This window comes from Tupaia chinensis, unplaced genomic scaffold (assembly GCF_000334495.1).
Source record: "Tupaia chinensis unplaced genomic scaffold, TupChi_1.0 Scaffold000320_1, whole genome shotgun sequence".
Classification (NCBI taxonomy): domain Eukaryota; kingdom Metazoa; phylum Chordata; class Mammalia; order Scandentia; family Tupaiidae; genus Tupaia; species Tupaia belangeri.
Genome location: NW_006159813.1, coordinates 5278242 through 5279007, shown reverse-complemented (window position 1 = coordinate 5279007; position 766 = coordinate 5278242). Strand labels below are relative to the sequence as shown.

The window sequence follows — 766 nt, the reverse complement described above, 5'->3', positions numbered from 1 at the left end:
AGCTGAGGCCCGCCACCTCGGGCGCGGCCTCCTCAGCCAGCGCCGGCACCACCTCCATCGCGCTGTCGACCGCTACCGCCGCCATCTTGTCCGCGTACCTGAGGCCGACGCGCGCGCGCGCACGCCGGGGCGCCTCGCTTCGCCCCGCCCACGCGCCTCGGAGGCGGGCCCAGGGGTCGCTCCGCCCACCAGAGGCCCCACCCCTTCACCCTGGGGCCATAGCTGCGTGGTGGAAGGGCTGGCCATGGGAGGTGGTAACTTCGCTGTGCTACTGGAACCAGAGACTGACGACGCCTGGAGTCGGGGACAGTAGTAGCATCGACTTTAAAAAACGAATTTATTATTTTTTTAATTAACAAAAATTGTGTATATTTTCATGCTTCCTGTCCATTAGCTCTTTGGCCCTTACTCCATATTCTAGGAATTATCATTCTCCTCGCGTTACAGAAGGGGAAACTGAGGTGCAGGGAGGTGAGGGGACTTGCTTAGGATTCCTTGTCCTAGATTTTAATCCAGATCTGCTTGAAGGCGCTCTTAACCATGTACTCTAACAGTTTCTGACAATAATGCTCTGGAGTGGATGCTGTACCAAGCATTTCGCATGTCTGTCAACAACGCCTCCCTTGAGCCGGAAATCCGTGTCCTGCTTTTAGACAGATGGAGAGAGGGCAGAGAACTCTCTCCCCGGTTTCTTCCAATTGGCCTCTGCTCAAAAATCCTTCATGTTTTGGGGAGGCATACTCTGGTCTCCCACAATGAGTACCAT

At 55.5% G+C, this 766-nt stretch overlaps 1 protein-coding gene across 2 annotated transcripts in view; it reads right to left on the bottom strand.

Moving 5' to 3' along the window:
* Positions 1 to 118, bottom strand: part of FBXO21 (F-box protein 21) — a gene marked incomplete in the record, with an annotated part of 48767 nt that extends 48649 nt beyond the window's left edge. For both annotated transcript variants that reach the window (XM_014588981.2, XM_014588982.2), the window contains 1 exon segment: positions 1 to 118. In XM_014588981.2, coding sequence (XP_014444467.1) covers positions 1 to 85 — 85 coding nt within the window.
* Between the last annotated feature and the right edge of the window lie 648 nt (positions 119 to 766).